This window comes from Gossypium hirsutum, chromosome D01 (assembly GCF_007990345.1).
Source record: "Gossypium hirsutum isolate 1008001.06 chromosome D01, Gossypium_hirsutum_v2.1, whole genome shotgun sequence".
Classification (NCBI taxonomy): Eukaryota; Viridiplantae; Streptophyta; class Magnoliopsida; order Malvales; family Malvaceae; genus Gossypium; species Gossypium hirsutum.
The window spans coordinates 3,051,513-3,070,896 of NC_053437.1; the positions used below are offsets into that span (position 1 = coordinate 3,051,513).

The 19,384-nt window shown below is 33.8% G+C and overlaps 2 protein-coding genes across 5 annotated transcripts; one reads left to right on the top strand and one right to left on the bottom strand.

The window, feature by feature from the left end:
• Nucleotides 1-1,390: 1,390 nt before the first annotated feature.
• Nucleotides 1,391-6,654, top strand: LOC107941311 (G-type lectin S-receptor-like serine/threonine-protein kinase At1g11330). Of its 4 annotated transcripts, none has more exons than XM_016874871.2 (8): nucleotides 1,391-2,748; nucleotides 2,846-2,953; nucleotides 3,103-3,311; nucleotides 3,407-3,617; nucleotides 4,298-4,367; nucleotides 5,114-5,264; nucleotides 5,713-6,020; nucleotides 6,244-6,654. In XM_016874871.2, the coding sequence occupies exons 1-7, from the start codon at nucleotides 1,446-1,448 to the stop codon at nucleotides 6,016-6,018; spliced, it is 2,358 nt and encodes a 785-aa protein (XP_016730360.2). In that variant the 5' UTR covers nucleotides 1,391-1,445; the 3' UTR covers nucleotides 6,019-6,020; nucleotides 6,244-6,654. The 4 variants fall into 4 exon arrangements, with proteins under 4 accessions (XP_016730360.2, XP_040942709.1, XP_016730361.2 ...); XM_016874870.2 differs by having other exon boundaries at nucleotides 1,392-2,748; nucleotides 4,130-4,367; nucleotides 6,244-6,652; XM_041086775.1 differs by lacking the exons at nucleotides 5,114-5,264; nucleotides 5,713-6,020 and having other exon boundaries at nucleotides 4,130-4,367.
• Nucleotides 6,655-11,601: 4,947 nt separating this feature from the next.
• LOC107941309 (protein PAT1 homolog) lies at nucleotides 11,602-17,762 on the bottom strand. Its single transcript, XM_041086776.1, has 5 exons — nucleotides 17,411-17,762; nucleotides 16,835-16,980; nucleotides 15,421-15,477; nucleotides 14,640-14,703; nucleotides 11,602-14,375 (listed from the first exon to the last, which is right to left on the bottom strand). The coding sequence occupies exons 1-5, from the start codon at nucleotides 17,454-17,456 to the stop codon at nucleotides 12,316-12,318; spliced, it is 2,373 nt and encodes a 790-aa protein (XP_040942710.1). The 5' UTR covers nucleotides 17,457-17,762; the 3' UTR covers nucleotides 11,602-12,315.
• Nucleotides 17,763-19,384: the final 1,622 nt, after the last annotated feature.

A 19,384-nucleotide genomic window follows, 5' to 3' on the forward strand; every position in this document is an offset into this window, starting at 1 on the left:
AATTCACTCAACTATCTTTTCTTTTCCTCGTTTGAGATAATCTTCCCGTTTTTCTTGATCTATAATGGCAAATTTAACTCATTTAATGTTCACATTTATTGAAATAATCCACCACCCAACTTTTTGAAAAATTAAAATTTTGCCCCCAAACTTCTGCATAATTACACTTTTGTCCCCAAGCTCGGGAATTAAACTTCATCACTTATTCTTATGTTTTATGACATGCTGAACATTTTTCCCTTCTATGGCAACATCAAATTCTCACTCTAGCACATACTTTTGAACATTAACAATTTTTACCGATTATGTCAATTTACCCGTTTTCGTTTAAAATCGCTTAGCAAAAGTTGTTTAACATAATTTCTAGCTTCATATTCCACCATATAACAGAAAAATAAACACTTTTCACCTATGGGTATTTTTCCAAATATAAACCCTAACATGAATTATTGATAAAATAAGCTAAACAGAGCTACGAGGATTTCAAAAATGCAAAGAACATTAAAAACGGGGCTAAGATGCACTTAGTATGAGCTTGAGAAAGCAAAGAAACCCTAGCTATGGTGTCTTCCAAAATTTGGCAGCAACTATGGAGAAGATGACACCATTTCTCCATCTTTTTCCCATTTTATTTCTTTTTATTACTAAATGACTAAAATGCCCCCATTTAAAAAAATCTATTTCACCCATTTCTTATGTCTATTTTTGTCCATCAATTAACTAATGGTCTAATTACCACATAAGGACCCCCAACTTATAATCTCATAACAATTAGACACTTCTAACATGTAGAACTCAACTTTGGCACTTTTTACAATTTAGTCCTTTTCACTAAATTGAGTGCCCAAACGTCGAAATTTTCGAACGAAATTTTTCCGTAAAATTGTAGACCATAAAAATATAATAATAACCATATTTTCCCTCGTCGAATTTGTGGTCCCGAAACCACTATTCCGACTAGGCCCAGAATCGGGCTGTTACACAAACAACATAAAATAAAGAAAACATTTTATATGTAAACAAAGTATAAGATGTCATCTTCCTTTTAGGACCAAAGCGTAATGTTGAAATTGGAGTGGTATTACTGTTTCTTCATGTGTGAACACGTGAAGATAATAGTTCACCATTTTTGAAACTTCAATGCAAGAACAAGTCAACAAATTTAAAAAGACATCAGCGCTTGAAAAAAATTGGAATCCTGAGGTAGACATTTGCAGTTGCCTTGAAACATCATTACATCATATCCCAAATCAGGGGTAGAGTTAGGGGCGCTTGCACTGTCTCGACCCCAAAAATAACTTTTTCTATTTAAATATTTTCATAATTGATAAAATATTAAATTAATAATAATAAAATTGAATTTTGACTTTTAGGAATGATAGAAGTTTAATTTTATCTTTTAATCATTCCTCAACCATAGCCTCAATTCCAAGTTCTTGCAAGAGATGGAGAAAGTTATTAGCGACTCTGTTTTACTAGCTTCTGAAATTTTATTATTGTCTTGTTTTTACTTACAATCTGGCACTGCTTCAGACACCATAACACCATCGAAATCCATCAAAGACCCTGAAATTATAATCTCCCAGAGTGGAGTTTTCCGATTGGGATTCTTCAGCTTTGCTAATTCCAGCAATCGTTATGTAGGGATATTGTACCATCAAATCCCCGTACAAACAGTGGTATGGGTAGCAAACAGAAACAAGCCTCTCAAAGACTCTTCTGGGATTCTCAACATATCAGATGATGGCAACCTTGTTGTTTCCAATGGAAAAGCTGAGATTCTTTGGTCATCAAATATTACGAATTTGGTTCCTAATGCAACAACTGCCCAGCTTTTAGACTCTGGAAACCTTGTCCTTAGTAATGGTGAGGATGGAGCAAGCAGCTTATGGGAGAGTTTTGAAGATCCTTCTAATGCCTTCCTTGAAACTATGAAGATCAGAACTGATGTTAAGAAAGGTCGTAAAGTGGAGCTGAAATCATGGAAAAGCATTGATGATCCATCTGATGGTAGCTTTTCTTTTGGCTTTGAACCTTTCAATATCCCAGAGCTTGTCATTAGGAACAATAACAAGCTCTATTTTCGGAGTGGTCCATGGAATGGAAATACCTTTATTGGTGTTATTATGAAGACTGTTTATATTGATGGGTTTCATGTTGTTGCAGATTATCAACAACAAACGTACTATTTCACTTATGAGTATTCTGATAACTATAGGTTGAAGTACTATGAACTGGATTCTCAAGGAAAATTATTTGAGCGGACATGGGATGGGGGGAAAGGGGAATGGATAAACAGGTACTCTACTACTCTAACAGAATCTTGTGTTTATGGACAGTGTGGGCCATTTGGGATCTGCGATCGAACAAAACAACCCATTTGCAGTTGCTTAAAGGGGTTTAAACCTAGGAATATAGAGGAATGGAGTAGAGGTAATTGGAGTGGTGGGTGTTTTAGGACTACCCCTTTACAATGCCAAAGGGATAAGAACAATGGCAGTGAAGCAGGCCAAGGAGATGATGATGGGTTTTTGAAGCTGCAGACGATGAAAGTGCCGGCATTTCCGGACCGATCATCAATAAATAACGGTGAATGCAAAGATCAATGCATGAAGAACTGTTCGTACGTGGCTTATGCGTATGATGCTGGCATTGGTTGCATGTTTTGGAGTGGAGATTTGATTGATATGCAGAAATTCTCCACTCAAAGAGTCAATCTTTACATTCGTCTACCATCTTCAGAGCTTGGTAAACTAGTCTTCCATGTCGACCATGTGTTGAATTGCCTCAATTAATCTGCTTTTTTGGTGTTGAAGTTTTATTAACCAAGTTTTTCGATTTGCAGATAAAGGGAAAAGCACTAAAGTTATTGTTATTACAGCAGTAATTGTGGGTATAGTAACCATTACGATTATTATGCTCTTCTTATGGTGTTGGATGGCTAAAAGAAGAGGTAACATCTCTATCTTTATTTATTAGTTATTAAGATATTCAAACTCAACTCCATTACTCTGTTTGAAAATGATTGAATCCAATTCGCTTTTTTTTTAATTAGGTAACTCTGAATTCAGTGTATCTCTAATTTAGCAATTTGCATCTCAGGATGGAAACAAAAACACAAACAGATCAAACTCCAACTCAACAAAGGAAATGCAATGACAAAATTTTCTAGTGAAAATGTGGGAGAATGTTCAATCGGAGTTAAACTCCAGCAGCTGCGGCTATTCAATTTCGAAGAACTCGCCATCGCGACGAGCAACTTCGATCACGCAAAAAAGCTAGGGCAGGGTGGTTTCGGTCCAGTTTATAGGGTAATTAATAATGGCGATTTCCAGCTAATCCAGAGTCAGTGAAATGACATTTTTCTTTTTGCAGTCAAGTCTTGTGAGCTGAATATTGTGTGCAGGGAATATTAAGTGATGAAAAGGAAATAGCAGTGAAGAGATTATCGAAAGCTTCAGGGCAAGGATTAGAAGAATTTATGAACGAAGTGGAAGTGATTTCTAAGATTCAACATCGAAATCTGGTTAAATTGTTTGGGTGTTGTGTTGAAGCAGAAGAGAAGATGCTCGTCTACGAGTATATGCCCAACAAAAGTTTGGACACTTTTGTCTTTGGTTAGTAACTCACGCTAATCCTCTTTCTACTATTTTCGAAACTCATATTAAGCCCCAATTAAATTTAAAATCAAACAGGATGAAGTCAAAACATTTCTATCATAATTTTAAATTAATGTATACATCTCTATCATCTTTTCTTCTCTCGTCTTTCTAATTTAGAAAGATTGGTTTTTATACATTAATGAAAAATGATCATCCTTTATATTTTATTTTCTCTCACTTTTCTTTTCAACTAAGTACACTCAAAATTTATTCTCTTTTCAGTTTTCCATTCTCTACTCTCATCCTTTCACTTTTCTACCCAACCAAACACACCCTTGGTCTATTCCAAGATTTAAATAGTAATTGTTGCTCAATAATTATTTTAATTGATCGATGTAACATCAATTACAGTTACAATCATAATGAATACAATATGGTAGAAAATACAATGATGGTTTTACTTAGATCCTCGGTTATAAGAATTAATTTTTCATTTTTAAGGTCTTACCATTTAGTTTTTGTTGTAGATCCAATTAAAAAAACCGTCTTGGATTGGAGAAAACGCTTTAACATTATTGAAGGGATCAGCCGAGGATTGCTTTATCTTCATAGAGATTCAAGACTAAAAATTATACATAGAGATCTAAAAGCAGGCAATGTTTTACTCGATCAAGAGTTAAATCCAAAAATTGCAGATTTTGGGATGGCGAGAATTTTCGGAGGAGATGAAAATCAAGCTAACACTAAAAGGGTTGTCGGAACTTAGTAAGTTGGAATATCCTCCCTGTCTTTTCTTTTCTTTTTGTTCATTTTTTTTCCACTAAAGTATGGTGTAGATATGTCTATGATCGAGTCTGGCCATCTCATGATGCTTAAAGAAAATACATGCCTAAATTGGAATAGGGTCTAGCTTTGCTCTGTCTGTTGGCTTATTTTATTGTTTAAAAAAAGGCATTGTAAAAATTTAAATATATTTAAGTCAAATTATGGTTTTCGCCATTATAAATTGGTCAAATTTGAGATTTAGTATCTATGCTTTAATATGACATTTTTTGGTTCCTCTATTTTTATTTTATTATTAGTAAGTTCAAATATGTAACACGTGTTTTTTAAAAATATCTCTTCCAACTCGTCATATTGACATAGAACTATATTCCTTCCAACTCATCATATTGACATGGAACTTTTTATAATAGAACCGTTGTTTTTAAGAAAAATCTACACTAGTATTTAACAGGAATAGTTAATAGTATTTATTTAAACTAACTAAAGGCATTATAAAAATAGAGGGGTTAATTCATGTCAAATTAAAATATACGTGCTAAATCTCAAATTTAAGTATAGTAGCGGGATCAAAACTAAAATTTTATGTTATATTCATATTCTTGTATGATTAAATTTAAATAAAAATGTTTTTATTATTTAATTCTAATTTAGACCCAATTTAAACTAGGATTGTAATGGTGGGGGGTTTTTTTGTAATGGTTATTTTTTTTAATGTTAAAATACAGTGGTTATATGTCTCCTGAGTATGCAATACAAGGGCGATTTTCAGAGAAATCAGATGTGTTCAGTTTTGGAGTTCTACTGTTAGAGATTGTTAGCGGAAGAAAAAACACAACCTTGTTCAACAATCAGGATTATTTTAGCCTCTTGGGATATGTAAGTTTATAAGATAATTAGAAATGTTGGAAGATCGAATTAGGGGTGTATGTCATCATATTTGCAAGCTATTTGAGCTGCTCATGCAAGCTGAATTTGAGTATCTTAATGCTTGAATAAAATAGTTCACGAGCTGAATTTGAGAAATCCTAACACTTGGATTGAGTAGCTTGCAAACCTAATTAAGCTTCTTCTTTTTTTCAATTAATAATGAGAATTTCTGATTCAAACTCAAGTTCAAGTACAAACAATCAAGTTTGAAGTTGAACATGAGAATGAAACCCATTTTAGACTTGGGTAAACAAGCTTAATCAAGAGAGAGCAGTTCAACCTTTATATTGAATTGAGCTGATCAAACTCTTTTGAAGCTTTGAGTTTAGAATTTCGAGTCTAAGTTAAATTGGATAATTTAAGCATTAATTTAGACAAAGTTTTTTTCTGTTTATAGGTCTGGAAACTATGGAACGAAGGCAACATTTGGAGCTTAGTAGACAAGGTGGTTTTGGAGCCAAAATCTAATTTAAAGAATGAGAAAGAAATAAGGAGATGCATACATATTGGATTGCTATGCGTTCAAGAATATGCTAACGATAGGCCCACTATGTCTACTGTTGTTTCAATGCTTAACAGTGAGATTTCAAATTTTACCACACCAAAACAACCTGCTTTCACGCAAACCCCACTAATCACCCATGATGATCAAAATAGAGTTTCAGTTAATGATGTAACTCTTACCGACTTTGATGGCAGATGAAGGTACAAATTAATTACTTTTAATTTTTAGAAATAAAATTGTAAGTATTGAAAAGATATAATTTAATTGTTTTTAGTTTAGAAATAAAATTGTAAGTATTGAAACTGATAAGTGATAAAAGTAACATGTGTTAATTTCGTTCTTAATACGTTTATGGATGATTATTTATGCAAAATGGTTAATTTTATGCTCCTGATCCTTTAAATTAAATGTTTCTATACTTAGGAGAGCATTTGGGAGCAAAAGGAGCAAAAAACGAGTGAAAATCAGACATTTTGAGCAAATTTTAGAAACCACACGGGCTGGGTCTTCCCACACCGGCTGGACACACGATAATGTGCTAGACCGTGTCGATTTCGCAATTCACATCTCAAACACGCGGAAAAATGAAAATTTTTAGGCTTTCTAAGCATTCTAAAGTCTATAAATACCAAATAGAAGAAGAGAAAAGTAAGCCAACAGAGAATATTGAAGAAAACAACTCAAAGAACACCATTGGAGCCAACTCTGAAGCAAATTTCTATCAAGATTAAAGACCTCCTTTTAATTTCCTTTGAAGTTTTTATGAGTTTCTTTATTTCTTGTAGTTATTCTGTCTTTAACATATTTTTATTCACAATTATGAACTAATTTCCTAGATACCTAGAGAAGATGAACCCTATGATGAATTATATTATTTGATTTCTATTTTATGTGATAAATATTTGATTCTTGTTCTCAGTTATGTGTGCTTATCTATTGTTTTAATATTTTTGGGATATTAATTCATGTTTAATGTGCTTAAATCAAAGGAGAAAAAGTCTCTGTTTAAGAGTAGAACTAGCATAATTGAGTGGAGTTGCATGCAATCCTAGAAACAGGACGACATAAATCTACTGGATTAAAGTCAAATTTAATAAGGGAATCTATAAATCGAGTTAATGCGACAATTTAATTAGAAATAAATTTCAATTAATCAACCTAAATTCAGTTGTTCTTACTCTCGAAAGAGATACTAGTTTAATTTATGGGTTTCTACGGATCAAGATACCAAGTGAATAAATCGTTTGATTCAGATTCATAATAATAGACGAAGTCTAGGTGGATTCTTTCCTGGGTATTGTCTCGCTTATTGGTTATTATTTAATTACTTTCCTAATTTATTCTCTGTTGAGTTCATTAGTTAAATTAATTTAGTAATCTTAGTTTAAATAAATCAGTCCAAGTTGTCGGTTAAATAATAGGAAAATGGTAGCTATACTAGTACTTTTAGTCCTCGTGGATACAATATCTCTACTCACTGTAACTATACTATTTATCGATAGGTGCACTTACATTTGTCGTATTTTTAGTTAGTCACGTGATACATCAAAAGATTTTCTTTATAATTTCGTTTTGATAAGAGTTGTCAATTTATTGGCTCAAATCAATTGTAAGTTTACAATTACACTTAAACATGTAAGAACATGAAAACTCAATCTAGTTAACCCAAATCCAAATTCAAGTCCAATCCCAACTTAATTTGAACATAAAAAATCAATAAGTTGGAACTCCTCCAAATCAAACCGAAAATAGCTTAAATATAAAGTGTTTCAAACTTAAAATGACTTAAACTCGAAATAACCCACATACTAACTCATTTGTCCCTAAAGGCTGCAAGAAATCTCTCACAATTTGTGTATAACTTATCTCATCTATTGAATCCTATAAGTATGATTTATCTTCCTTGTCTATCTCATCTATTGAATCTGATAAGTATGATTTATCTTCCTTAATAAGGTGAGTTCATATAGGCAAGATCTAGGATGTAATTTTGTCTTTTAACTACCTCAATTTAACTTAAATTTAATTATATAATGTAAAAATATTAATATAAAAATGATTTTTTATAAAAGCTAGCCGATCCAACTAGGCGAATTTGGACTTACCTAGTTATTGAATTGTTCTTCTAGTTGTTATAAATTGGATGCGTTTGTTTGTAGAGGTGAATAATCCCAAATGAAAAACTCCACCCCGGGATATTACAAATTTAGGGTGTTTGTGTAACGACCCGATAGTCACAGGTGTCGGAAAGTGCATTTTCGAGACTCCGTTATCGTAAATCGGACTCGTAAATATTTATTAAAAATATTTACGAAGTTAGTTGTGTAGTTAATTAGGAGGTGAAACTGCATGAATTAAGAGTAATTAGGTAAAAAGACTAAATTGTATAAAGGGTGAAAGTTGAATTATAGATTAAAGAAAAATTAAAGGGACCAAAGGAGAAATTATGCCAATGGTCATGATTGAGGCCGCATAAGTGTATATATATTATAAATATTTAAAGTTAATATATATATTATAATATTAAAGCTTAAAAGTTAAGTATATATATTATTATATTATAATGATAAAGTAAAAGAAAAACAAATGGAAAATGAAGGAGAGAAAGAAACGAAACAAAGAAGGAAAGAAAGAAAAGAAAGAAAGAAGGAGAATAGTTAGGGTTTCAAGGGTTCAAAGCTCAATTAGTTAGTCAATTTAGTCTCTTTTTTTTTGTAATTTTTATGTTTTTGGAATTCCGGTATTAAATACTACCCGACCCATGTCAAAATTTTAGAAATTATTAAGTTTTTAAGTGATGCTTTTGTTGAATAATTTTAGTATTGGGGATTAAATTGATAGATTTTTAAGTTAGAAATGAAAAAGGATTGAATTGTAGAATAAATTGTAAATTTTGAGTATTAGGGACTAAATTGTGAAAATTTTGAAATTTAGGGGTTTAAGTGAAATTAGAGAGTTAAATCTAATCTAAATTGGAATTTGTATGAAAATATAAGATTGAATGTGAAGAAATAAAATTAGTCTCGGTTTAGGGACTAAATTGGAATTTAGGCAAATATTGAGTAAAAATTGAAATATTAAATATGAGATTGAATTGTATTGTATTGATGAATTTTAATTGTTTTAAATCCGTAGCTAACGTCATATCGAAATCCTCGACTAAAAAGGGAAAAGATAAAGTCGACGAGGAATAGCTCGAAATTTCTGGTTTGTATTTATATAATTTGATTCTAATTATTAATTGTTGTATTTTGATTAAATGTTATGGTAAGTGATTAAGGTGAGAATTATTGTGTTTTACAATTGAAATGGATTGATTTAGTATGTGATGAATTTATTGAATTTATATTGATTGAATTGGTATATATATATTGAGTTTGAGTATATTGATTATTTGAATTGAAATTAATATTGGTTGTATTTGGAAAGTGAATTGAAATCCTATTAATTGTATCGGACTGAGTCGGACATAGATGACATGCCATAGGATTGGAAGAGTTCAGGGATTTCTTCGACTTCGAGTCGATGAGACACTGGGTGTCAATTTATTACTTCGGATTAATTCGATGAGGCACTGGGTGCCAATTTACTTCGGTTTAACCGATAAGACACTGGGTGTTAATTTATTACTTCAAATTATCCGATGAGGCACTGGGTGCCAAACTGGTGTGTTGGTTGGATCCTTGTATCCGTTCGAGTCCGAGTCATGTTAATAGGGGTAAATGAATAATAAAGTCTTATAATTGATATTGAAATGGAATGATACGAGAAATGAAGTAGAATAGTGAATTGAATATGGAATGGATAAAGCAATTGCATTATGGATAAAGCAATTGCATAAATGAAATGTGATTGAAATTGGGAAAAGTTATTTCTATAGCAAGTGATGGAAAATTTAGTATTGTATGGTTTTAAATGTTCAACTGTGCTTAACATTTTATTATACATATTGTATTGTTTTATTTTTAAATATTCGAATTATAGAAATACCACTGAGTTTTTACTCAGTGTACGGTTTTGTTTTCCGTGCACAGATTAGATACTTAATTTTGATCGTCGATTCAACATCCAACAATGATCCTGAACTCAAACGTGGTGATGTTTTTCCTTTTGTGTCGGCATGTACCTAGAGTGTCTAAATATTAATCATTTTGTGGATTGATTGTAAATAAGATTATAAGTTAATATTGGGTGGTTATATACATATAAATATGTGTTTATGTTTGAGGTCATATTATGACAAAGTTTAAGTTAATGTTTAAATGAACATGAAATTGGTAAAATAGGTTGAATTTGACATGTTTACAAATTAGATTTGAATGATGTTTTATTGGTATGTTTTAATGATATAACTGTGGTACCTATGAGGATACATTGGTTAGGCACCTAGGATGATTGTTTTGACATATTTTGGATGTGTTCGATTGTATTTTAAATTGGTTAAACGAATGATTTTTGAGTTGCTTATTGTTCAAGCTTGTAGGGAATGGTAAACTTATTGTTAAAGGTACATTTTGAGTCCACACGGCCAGACACACGGGTGTGTGATTGGACTGTGTGAGACACATGGCCTGACCACACGGGCGTGTGAACCCTACAGCTTTGAAAAATTTTAATATTTTATGAAAAATTTTTTAAGTTTCCGAATTAGTCCTGATTTGTTTCTAACCCGTATTTTGGGCCTCGAGGGCTCAAATAAGGGACATTATGTATGAATTTAATTGGTTTTTGACCTGAATATTATGTGATATCAGTGTATAAATTTATGTCTATTTGATCGATAAATTTCGGTAATGTTCCGAAACCTTATTTCGACAACAGATGTGGGTTAGAAGTGTTACAGTTTGATGGTGTTATGGTGTCTAAAGCAGTGGCAGATATTAAGTAAAAGCAAGATACTAAAGCTAGTAAAACAGAGCAACTAATAGTTTTTCCCATAATCTCTTCCCAGAACTTGGAATTATTTGGAATCTTTAAGGATTTACACTTAAATGAACTCAACCCAAATTTATTTTTCCAGTTTTTTCATTTTCTTAAAAAAGGATGATAAGATGTAATAATGTTTCATAACAGCTTCGAATGTTAGATATTAGATTGCTATGCATTTCAGAATATGCTAAAGATAAGTCCAATATGTTAACTGTTGTTTCATTGCTTAATAGTAAACAACATTTCTCTTACTGACTTTGATGGCAGATAAAGGTACAAATTAATTACTTTTAGTTTTTAGAAATAAAATTATAAATATTAAAACTCAATCTAATTAACACAAATCTAAATTCAAGTCTTATCCCAACTTAATTTGAACATAAATAATCAATAAGTTAAAACTCCTCCAACTCAAACCGAAACCAAAAATGACTTAAATCTAAAGTGTTTCAAACTTTAAATAACTCAAACTCGCATACTAACCTATAATGTTTTGAACCCAACCTAAACAACTTGACTAGTAAATCCGAGTATCTCAAACCCAAAACTAACCCAAATTAAAAACTTTCTCAGACCCTAATCCAAAATTACTCAAAAAATTTATTATTTGATCCAAATTGGTTCTATGCAAAACCAACTCAGATCGAAACATACTTTAATGGACTACTCGTGAACGTTATCACTTTGCTTTTGGTTACCGAATTCTGTCCCTAAACTTTTGTTTTTATTGTTAGTTGCTTGACTTTAATTTTGAATTCGAAAATGAAATTTTATAATAAAATCTTTGGAACATTAAAAAAAGCTATAAAGAAGGATTAGACTTTGTACCAACACCAATATCAAAATGCAGCATTAATATATAAAGTCTTTTCTTTAATAAAATGAGAGGGGGGTGGAACGATTACAAACAATAAATTCGCAGGATCAAAACAAAAGCTTCAACGTCACCATTATGAGAGCTAAACTGACCATTTTAGCTCAGCAGGCAAAACTATGATACCCATACTTCCCTCCTGTAAAGCTACAACCAACAACATCAATCTACATTGCCTATTAATCGGTGTCTGCCACATTGCACGATGACGACTATTCCGAGAGAGACATCCATCCCGCCTTTGGGAAATAATACTCAAGATACGGGATATCTGTATTGAACCCTGTACATGCTAACCAACTAACATCCCCATACCACAAATTTCACAACAGAGCATCAAAATAAGCTCCAATCTATATGGTAAGGACCCAAGGAAAGAAAAAATTTCTAGCAAGTTTCTATCATGATACACATAGGCCCACTTCAATGTTTTTTGATAATAATAAAAAAAGGCATAAAAACACAAGTAAAAAAACTAAAATCTCAAAGGAAATTGACCTTTACTTTAAAAAGTATCTTTGGAACTTCACCTGAACCATTGTCTGTGCTCCATTATAGACATATCATGTAAAACGGTATGGCTAATTGAATTCCTTTCAGCACATGGCATTCACTTGCGCCATTGTGTACTTCACAAAGTCGCCGTCTTGGACACGTTCGGATTTTAACTTCTCCTAGGTACTGCTTATCTATCATGACTGCCCTACAAGCATAGGCCGTTGAGAGAGATCCAAAAGCTGCTTTTTCTGCTGGTCATTAAGGTGGGGTAAACATGCATGTAAGAGATCAACCGGCATTTCTCTTTTAATAGCTTTGGCGGAATCTGATTCATCAATTGCCATATTTGGTTTGGTCTGCATTCGCAAGGACTGCATCACAGTGTCGTATTTGTTTATGCAATACTTGGTAAGAAGGTTAAAGAATTCATCAAACGAGGCCTTCCAAAGGGACAGATTAGTCGTATTATAATTGCCCGCAGCTCTAGAATCAGTCATGAGCTTTGTTGCCCTATCAAGAACAGACTTAAGAATAAAAGATGCTCCATCTCCAGCAGGACTTCCAAGGGGACGAAGCGGGGGCTGCTCAGAGGAACAAACCACAGATGCAAGACAGACACTAAGTGCACGAAGATCAATGCTATGAACACAAGAGGAAACAACCCTTGCAAGGTTAATAGTGGTTTCAGCTGCTCCTGGATCAGAGGGAAGGCCTCCGAACAAGAACCTTAAATGACGGAAAATGGACATGCAGACAATGCGCATAAGCTCACCACCTGGAGGAAGAAGCTGAAGGAACCGTGCAAGAAGCTTCCGGCCTTTGGGGAGGGAAACTATCCGTAAAAACACAAGATCATCCTTCTGAGCAAGCTCATCTGTGTTACCACTCTTGCCAAGTGGGTCAACCAACTGAAGCAATGCACCAAGCCCTTCCAACAAAACCTGTCGTCTTTGTCTCATCTGAGCTCCACCATCCTGCAACTGATTAAACTGTAAAAACCTATCAATATCGTCTACATCAAGAAGAAGGCATAGACCATCCTCTATAGTAACTCTAGCAGCAAGCATAGGTTCCTCCTCCAGCGGAATATCAGATGCTTTCTGATCATTGTTGGTGACAGCAGATGAATTTGGAGGGTCAACTTCAAGAAGAGGGCGAGGCCTGCGAATTGAAGAGAAAGGAAGCCTCCCAAGAGCATCAACCTGGAGAAAAGCATGAGGCTCAGTATTCGCACGTGCTCGGGGAGGAAGATCCCTAAGATGAGTTGGACAAAAATGATGTCTCAACTTCGCCCCAGCAGATTTTCTTGCAAGACAAGCCTGGTGGTAATAATCATCCACGTAGGGGTCATTACTGTGGGTTGCAACAAGCTGCATTCTAAGAATGCCCTCAATCTCATCAGTTGACATGTATTTGGATGTAAACTGAGGCCATCCAAAATCACTCTTCAGCGCCCCACTATCAAAGCCTCGTAGACTCTGCCTACCTTTCTGAGCTGATTTGGCTCTTTGATCTCTCAGATCACCAATACCAAGTATAGCTTCAACCTTGTTCATTACAGGTGGGGACGGAGAAAGATGAGGATTAAATTGTTGTGACTGAATCCCATAAAAGTGGCTAAATGAAGGCTGAACAGGATGCTGCAGCCTCTGCTGGTGCGACTGCAGCTGTGGTATTAACTGTGGCGGAATCAAACCATTTTGATGAGTTAACTGTTGTTGCAACATATTGTTCAAAACACTGGAATTATCTCCATACAGTTTTGGCCGGCTCCCCCATTGATTTGACGGCTGACTACTGACAGACAGACCAGGAGTAAATTGAGGCATATTCCCACGATAATTTGGCCCATGGTGTAAGCCTGGCAGTTGAAGCTGAGAATTTGGGAAGCCAGAGAGGTTGGGTGAAGATGCCATCTGTGGTCCACCAGCCATATAAGGAATATTTAGGTGTCCAGAATGTTGGTTTGGTGACGCCTGAGGAGATCTGCCATCGGGGGGAGGGTAAGAAATATAAGAAGATTTTGGAACTAAAATTGGTTCACTAGAGAAATGTTGGTGGTACTGTTGTTGTTGTTGTAGTTGCTGCTGCTGCTCAGGGTACGAGGATGTCCTGTAGAGATGCTTTGCATCCAAATTGGCCAATGGTGGTGATGACCAGCATTTGCCATCAGGAATACTTTCAGTTTCAAGAGGCTGCTGATCAAGCCAGTGAGGAAATTCCTCCCCATGTGTCCATTCGGCAGCAGATGAACCTTCAACAACATAATGATAAATGTCAATATTGGTATGTTGATCTGCGTAACTGGTCCCTTCACTGTGATGATGTAGGGTCTCAGAAAGTAGTTATTTATTTACAACAGTGAAAATAATGGGTAACACAGTTCATACAGACCCTTCAGTTAAAAATTATAGCATAGGAAACCATCAGTTATTCAATCCAAGAAGGATTGGACCAAAACCACATCAATCATCAGCAATTGACTGATAGAAGACAGTACTGAGATGAATAAACTCACTTTGTCCGGACCCCCCATCACCAATTATCCTTGAGCCTCTTGGTCCACTAATGGCTGTGTTCAACTGCAACAAAATCACAAGCTAGCATCAGCACCACTAAAGCCAGGCCAGGACTAACCACCAAGAAACATGCATTCATATCCAATACAATCCACTGGTGAATTATGATTTAAGAACAAAAAAAAACAATAGGAACTTTGTCCTTTATGATTTATTTATAGTCCAAAGATTCGATCTAGGAGGAATCAAGGAGATGCAATTTAATAGTAAATTGATTTTTCTGATGAACTTCATAAAAACTAAGCCAGATATCAAGCAAAGATTCTGGTAGCTTAATGCTAGTGCTGTTACTTAAAAGTTACAATAAAAATTTGGAGGATCAATCCTGTTAGAACACTAGCAGATGATTTGCAAAAGGAGTTGGTAAAGCATTTCTTGTATTTCTTGTATATCTTAAGAAACCAGAAAGATAAAAGCTCAAAAGAAAGTAGGTGCTTCAGTGACATGCTGAGGTTTCATCACTTTAATTCACTCAGAATGGATAAGGGCTTAAAGCTAACAGTAATTGTGGTTCAGGGGCACCACACTTCTGCATGATTGAACTCTCAAAAAATCCATTATTAGTATATTATATTATAACAGTTGAAAGGAAAATTTGTTTCAGCTCCATGAAAATATGAGAAGACATAAACTAGTTAAAAGATTAAATTAGAAGCTAATCCTCAAGAGAGGAAAAGATCTTTGGCCATTTCACTGGTTGTAATTATGCAGTGGACTAACCTTTGAAAATGTATTAGTAAGATCATCAACATCCGATAAGGATCTCAAAACTTCACCCTGCAAATATGAAGAGAAATTAGATGAAGTAGCTAGCACGCAGATATTCCAATAAAATCAACTATGAATCTGATAAGCTTGAAGATTAGTTAGTCAGATGTACCCAAAAACACCTAGAGTGATGAAAATTCTAGATTAAAACATGAAATTCTAACCATATAAAAGTTTGAGGTTCACAAGACCACGGAGAGAAACAGGAGAGGAAGAGAACATTTTCCTCTCCTTTTTGGTTCTCTCCATTTGTTGGTGCGACTTGCATCTCTCAGACTTGAGCTACTCCAACAGAAATAGATCGTGCTAATATTACTGATACAAATAAATTTCAGCAATTAACTCACTAGTTGAAACTGCATATCCTTCCAGAGACATACAAGAAGACTAACTTTCTTACACCCATAATTGATCCAACTTTTAAAATCCATTAGCATAGCCAATCAAATTTGTGTAGATAACTGGATACCAGATACAGATTCATTTTTTAAAAAGATATAACAGTACAGTGCCTAAGAAGTGAATAGAACTGCCTCTAAGCCTCAACAGTCAAAGAGACTGAAATGAGGGGGAAACTCCAACGGGGAAAAGGGGCAATCTTCTCTATCTAGCAATTGGGAATGAGTTTTCGCAAAAAACTTTTGCATGATGGGCATAAAGCATCCCATGAAACTGATTCCATCAAGAAGGCTTCATACAACAATAGAAGTTGTAAACTCAAATATCCTTATCATTCTCAGGAAAGAGGTGTTATGATAAGGAATCAGCAAATCAAGAACATGGCAGATACTTAGGAAGGGGGAGGGGGGAACCTCCACAAACTATCTTCCCAGCATATTTGCTTTGGGAAGCATATAAGGCAACGAAGTACAACTAACACAATCTCCAAAATTTATTCAAATGTAGAATACAATTTTATTGATAGGATAATTAAGCCACAGAAACACTGCAATTTGTACAATACAATTTTCTTTAAGAGTGCACAAGAGCTACCTCTCATTGTGAAGACCAAGATACAAAGAGAAATAATTAAGTTCAGAAAACAGCCCAAATCAAGATGGATACACTGTTAACTAACAAATAGAGATAACAAGGTTTACAATGTCCTGCATGGATAAATAAATATATAATATGAGCTCCCACAGGGTTTTTTCTCCATAAATAGAATAGCATGCCAACCACTAATTAAATGTAGCGGCATCCCTCTGTTCAGGAAAAACACTTCAAAAGGATTATTTTTCAGCATGATTTCCAAAGGGAACGATTTTCTTTTCAAACAACTAATCATTGCTTTTGTCCTACATTGCATAAATTTACAATAATAATTGAAACAGGAAAGAGAACTGAAAAGAACAAGAATATTAACCTCATCTCTATCAAACAAAAACTCCTCCTCATCCTCAAGTCCGACTGCAGGTACATCCTCATCATCATCTAATCCCCCCAATTCAACCTCCTCAAGAACATCTTTTCCAAAAAATGCATACTGTGATGCATCAAATACTGCATCTCCTGCATCATAGAAAAAGCCAAGTTTACTAAACATGCACACTTCAACCAGAAATGAACTCACAACATAAAGATGAGATAAATGGAGACATGAAAATCAACTGAAACAAACATTAATACATCTTTTTCACCAGAAAACAAAGGATAAACACAATCAAGGGAGAAAAAAAAGGTTCTTTTTTACTTTCCCTTAAAACCAAACAGCAAGCAAACAACAATCTAATCCACTATGCGCCGCCACAAAAGCCACTTGTACTGTATGCCTATAACTTGAGAGTTCACCCCCTTGGAAATGAAAAAGGGATAGGATAATTGAGATGGGGGCAAATTACAACCCTTTATGCAGCCAAAGGCCAAGTACCATAGTTGCTTATATCCCATTAAAAGCATAAATTGAGTAAATTAAAGGGAAAAAAAAAGTCGAATATCAAACCTGAAGAAGTATCGCCAAATCGCTTAAGATTCTGAGAAGCATCCATTTTATCAACAATTCAAAATTACTACTCAATATGGAAAACCCAGGAAAAAAAACTTGATAATTTAACTGAATCTTCGATCTGACGTTTATTTTTTAAAATCGAAAAAAGGAATGAAAGAAAGGAATTAAAAGAGAAAGGGCAAAAAAACAAATTTGAGGTTTAAAAAGTAAAAACCCTTTGCAAATAGGGTTTGGTGGAGATAAGATCTGTGCTGGATTATTTCATTGTTAATGAAATAGGTTTTTTTTTCCTTGAAATTCTTTTTTTCTCAAGTCAAAATTATTGAGACAAATTTAAGAAAGGAACCCTAAAGAAGTGATGACGATGGGTAATTATTTATTATTAGGATATTCTTTTTTATTTTAATTTTATTAGTTTTTTCTGGCTTTAAATTTATGCTGTTTTTTTAGGTTAAATATTTTTGAATATTCATTATTAAAAGTTTAGGTTAAATAAATTTTATTCAATTTGGTTGAATTTTAGTTTGTTATATATATATAAAATAAAATAGAGGATAATACGCTTCAGTATGTTTGAGCTCAGATTCTCTTACATTAGCAATAATTATTATTATAGTTATAACTTATCAAGTAAATGTCTTTAAAATAGTAGTAAAATTAACAATAAAATAAGAATTATACAATATACAAACATTAATAATAAAATATTAGCAATATAATAATAAAATGATAGCAACAGTAGCAAAAAAGAAAGTTTAGGTTATTCGGGCCAGACCCAAACCAAAAAATCTTACTCGAGGCCTAACCTGTTTAGAAAATGAGTCTTATCTTTTATCCAAGCCTATTTTTTCGAACTTATATTTTCACCCAAACCATCCCATATTTTGGGAGAACCCTCAAACCTGGATAAATGACTTAACTTATGATCAGGTCTAATTAAGACTGATTAAAAGTAACATCAACTCGGTCAAAATTTTAAATAATGAAATTTTATTTTATCAATTCATTTTATATTTGAATTTAGGCCTAATCCAAATACAAAATTAATTGGGCTATGCAATCTCCATGCCCAAGTTTTATAGTTCTCCACACGCCCACATCTCTACAAAAATAACAGCCTTCAAAGTCGGCAGGATTTTACGGCATTTATTTGAGCCCTGTTCTTCTCCTTTTTCCTAGGCTTGGGGTTTCCATTTCCAGGTTCTTCTCGTCCCTTTCTTAAAGTCGGCGTCTTCCTTTACTTTCTCCTGTTTTCTCCTTCCCAGCACCTTCTTCAAGGTTCCAAGTTCTTTTTGTTTCTCCTTTAATTTCTGTTGTATTGAATTCCATGGATGTTATTTTAATTTGGATTTAATTATGCCTTTTGAGGTTGTTTTTGCTGTTCAACAGCATAAAAAATAGTTTGGTCATTTTTATTTCAGTTTCTTTTGTGTTCTTTTAGCCTCTATAGGGTTGTTAATTATTAATCCCTACATGTTCATTTGTTTTTCAGTTTCTTTTGATGGGGTTCAATTGTTTTAAACGTTGAAATTTTATCTAATAATGCAATCTTTCGTATATTTTTTAGGGTTTGTTCTTATTTGAATAGCCTTTGTTGTAGCTATTTGCAAAATGCTGGCTGCTAGTGTTACTGCCCCCTTGCGGCCTTCATTATCTACTGGTATTTTTCTTGGAACTTTATTTTATTATTCATTCAATTTTGCAATAGCCGTTGTGGCTCGATTAGAATTCCGACTCGGATTAGGCCAAGAGAACTTGGCTTGCAATCACAACCTAGTATAGGAAGAAGTAGAAAACAATGTTCATCCATTGCATGCACCACAACTGCTTTGGTACGTTTTGTCGCCATAACTAATCGCTTACTTTTATTTTTACAGAAGAAATTGAGAATTGTTAGCTCATCTTTTATCAATATAAACGGTATTAAATCCTGATATTAGATTTAGTGAAACAAATCATTACATGCGT